This window comes from Haplochromis burtoni, unplaced genomic scaffold, assembly GCF_018398535.1.
Source record: "Haplochromis burtoni strain Fernald_Lab_line unplaced genomic scaffold, NCSU_Asbu1 Contig_584, whole genome shotgun sequence".
Lineage (NCBI taxonomy): Eukaryota > Metazoa > Chordata > Actinopteri > Cichliformes > Cichlidae > Haplochromis > Haplochromis burtoni.
In genome coordinates this window covers 7,286-10,072 of record NW_024582945.1, presented here as the reverse complement: position 1 = coordinate 10,072, position 2,787 = coordinate 7,286, and the positions used below count along the sequence as shown (strand labels likewise).

General features: G+C 47.0%; 1 protein-coding gene across 2 annotated transcripts in view; it reads right to left on the bottom strand.

Moving 5' to 3' along the window:
• Positions 1-10: 10 nt before the first annotated feature.
• nrbf2b (nuclear receptor binding factor 2b) overlaps positions 11-2,787 on the bottom strand; it is a 6,455-nt gene continuing 3,678 nt past the window's right edge. Inside the window, exons 3-4 of one of the 2 annotated variants that reach the window (XM_005948869.3) lie at positions 2,655-2,695; positions 11-1,264 (exon numbers count right to left, since the gene is read on the bottom strand). In XM_005948869.3, the coding sequence (XP_005948931.1) occupies positions 563-1,264; positions 2,655-2,695 (743 nt within the window). In that variant the 3' untranslated portion in view covers positions 11-562. The remainder of the gene's footprint in view (positions 1,265-2,654; positions 2,696-2,787) is intronic. The other variant, XM_005948868.3, reaches the window with a different exon arrangement.

Below are 2,787 nucleotides of genomic sequence, written 5' to 3'. Positions count from 1 at the left end.
TGTGTGTGTGTGTGTGTGTGTGTGTGTGTGTGTGTGTGTGTGTGTGTGTGTGTGTGTGTGTGTCCTTTCATAATAATGCACACACTTGCACACACCCCCGCTTCCACAACACCTTAAATAAAGTCTAAATCTGTGGGAAACACATCAGCTGATCTGCTGCTGACAGAACTAAGCTGTCGTTGAATGCTGTATGAGATCTGGGTCATGTGATAACACAGTAGAAGTCTGAGACATAAGTGAAAGTTTTGGGAAAACCTTGAATCTTGCCCGTATTCCTGTCCTGCTCTCAGTGTAAGTCATGCTGACACACAGCCTCGCTGCTGTTCTCACAGATTAGTGAACGTTTCCTTTATCTGTGGCTTGGACTGCCTTGCACCAGTGATAGTAGCGTTATCACTTCCTCCCTCTCTGATGTTCTCGTTTGTCGTCTGATTCCACCTGAGCAGAGGCCTCGTGGGTCGAGCCGGTAGCTTTCACTGTATAACGTTTTGGCATCTGAACTCAAAGTCGTACTGGTTGAACCACATGTATGTGTGTGTATGTGTGTGTGTGATGTGTTCTATTACAGCTTATCCCTGTCTAGTAGCTCCTGCAGTTCATTCTGGATGTCCTCTGGCAGCTCCAGAGGAGGCAGGTCATCCAGACACAGGTCTTCCTGAGCTGGCATTTCCAACGGTGGCAGCTGAGGGATTGCGATCTCCTTTCCCTTCCTTTTACTCTCCCCTACTTGTCCAACTCCGGTTCCCATAGGACCACCTGCTTGTGGGAGCACCCAGAGCTCGGAGCGCTCCACAAAGTCGGCTGCCTCCGAGTGTAGCCTCATGTTTTCCAGTCGTAGCCGCTCGTTCTCGGCTCTCAGCTGCTGGTTTTCGTTCGTCAGGCCGTCAACCAGGAGTCGCAAGTTCTCGATGGTCGTCTGTTGTTCTTCCAGGCGCGTTTTGTCATCTTTGGTGGTCTTAGATCCCGAACACACTGGAGTTAAAATCTGTGTTCCTCCAGTCTGCCGAGTCTGAAGCTGGTATAGTAAGGTGTCATACTCCCTCTCCCCGACGCTTCCAAGCTCTGCAGCTGAGGCGCCTGGAGAGGCATAGGGCCGGCTGCTGCCCGTGGACGGAGATTTTGAAAAGAACCCTGGCCCGGTAGCCTGCACTAGACCAAGTCGTGTCTTAACCGCCTCTCGCCGAGCTTCTCTCTTCCAGCGCTCTTGGATTAACCGTTGCTGTTTAATGTGACTGTCCCTCTGCAGCTCCATGGACAAACGAGCCTACAGCCAAGGAACAAACAATCACTGCCGTGATACAAGACATACACAAACAATCAGCTCTGAAACTCTGACGATCAGGCAGGTGGGTGAGTGACTTCTGACTTTTCTACGTTTAAGATTTGTCTGTTTTTAAGACTACTACAGATTACTACTTATTGAGATTTGCACAGAGACTGATTAACAGTAGTAGTGCTAATAAAAAAAATCCTCAGCGTATCCAACCAAGAAGAGGCCACGGAGACCACATGTCAATGTAGTTTTTATTTACAGCAGACATGTGCAGGTCACCTCTGTCACTACACCCCTGAATCTGCTCTGTGGTCCTGCTCTGCCCCTCTGACACCCTCATGTCTAATCCTGTCCGTCCTGGTCAGGCCTAATGAAAAGTCTTAGCATCTTCAACTCTTTTTGTTTGTGCTGCTGTCTCCAAACCATACATCACAGCAGTGTGATCTACAGTGTCTGCGGTTACACCCGTCTCATTCACACATGCATTCTGTCTCACGTCTACTGATTTTCATTGCTCTTCTTCAACTGTCAACATGACCACTGGCCATCAGAGCTACTGATGTACTCCTGCCTGAAACTCCGTCTGTCATTCCTGCTTTTACACCTCACCCACTGTCTCGCTGTCTTCCTGATGTTACATGTTCAACATTACATTAAGTTTATTTTCCCCTTAAATTTTTCTTTGATGATAAGATGGACATTTTAGAGGAAGTGACCCTTAACTTCAGCTGCTGCTTTAAAAACAAACAAACTTGAGTTGTCATGGCTTCAGTTTTCCTCTGGGGTCTACGTCAGTGGTCCCCAACCTTTTTTGGGCTACAGACCGGTTTAATGTCAGACAATATTTTCACTCATCGGCCTTTAAGGTGTCGCGGATAAATAGAACAAAATAAAATGACACGACCGAGACAAAAACTGTGGTATTTTGTAAATATAATAATAAATATGAATTCACTGTGTAATTGTGTAACTGTTTTAGCAGTGTCCTCCTGAAATGCGCCAACAACATTGAGAGTAACATCCTCCTCTCTGCCCCTTAATGCTCTCTGGTCGCTATGGTAACATGTAAATATTTCTTTCAAAATAAGACACAACTACAACACGGGAAAAGACCTGGGGAAACAGAGTTAACGATAAAAACCCTGAAAACCATAAATTTCACACCCGAGCCTCAACTCTCGCTGCCCGGTACCAAACGACTCACGGACCGGTCCGCGGCCCAGAGGTTGGGGACCGCTGGTCTAGATGATCTACAGCATGCTACAGGTGGTGCTAGAACTGTGTGTGAATCTGAATCAGCATGTTTACATGACAGAGAATATGTTTCACTCCATCACTGATCAAACACAGAGAGATAAAAAGATAAAACTGAGTGTCTCACCTGCTCACACACGGGTGCCTTCATTGCCTCAGTCAGAAAATCTGGTAGTGAGACAGAGTGTGTGTGTGTGTGTGTGTGTGTGTGTGTGTGTGTGTGTGTGTGTGTGTGTGTGTGTGTGTGTGTGTGTGTGTGT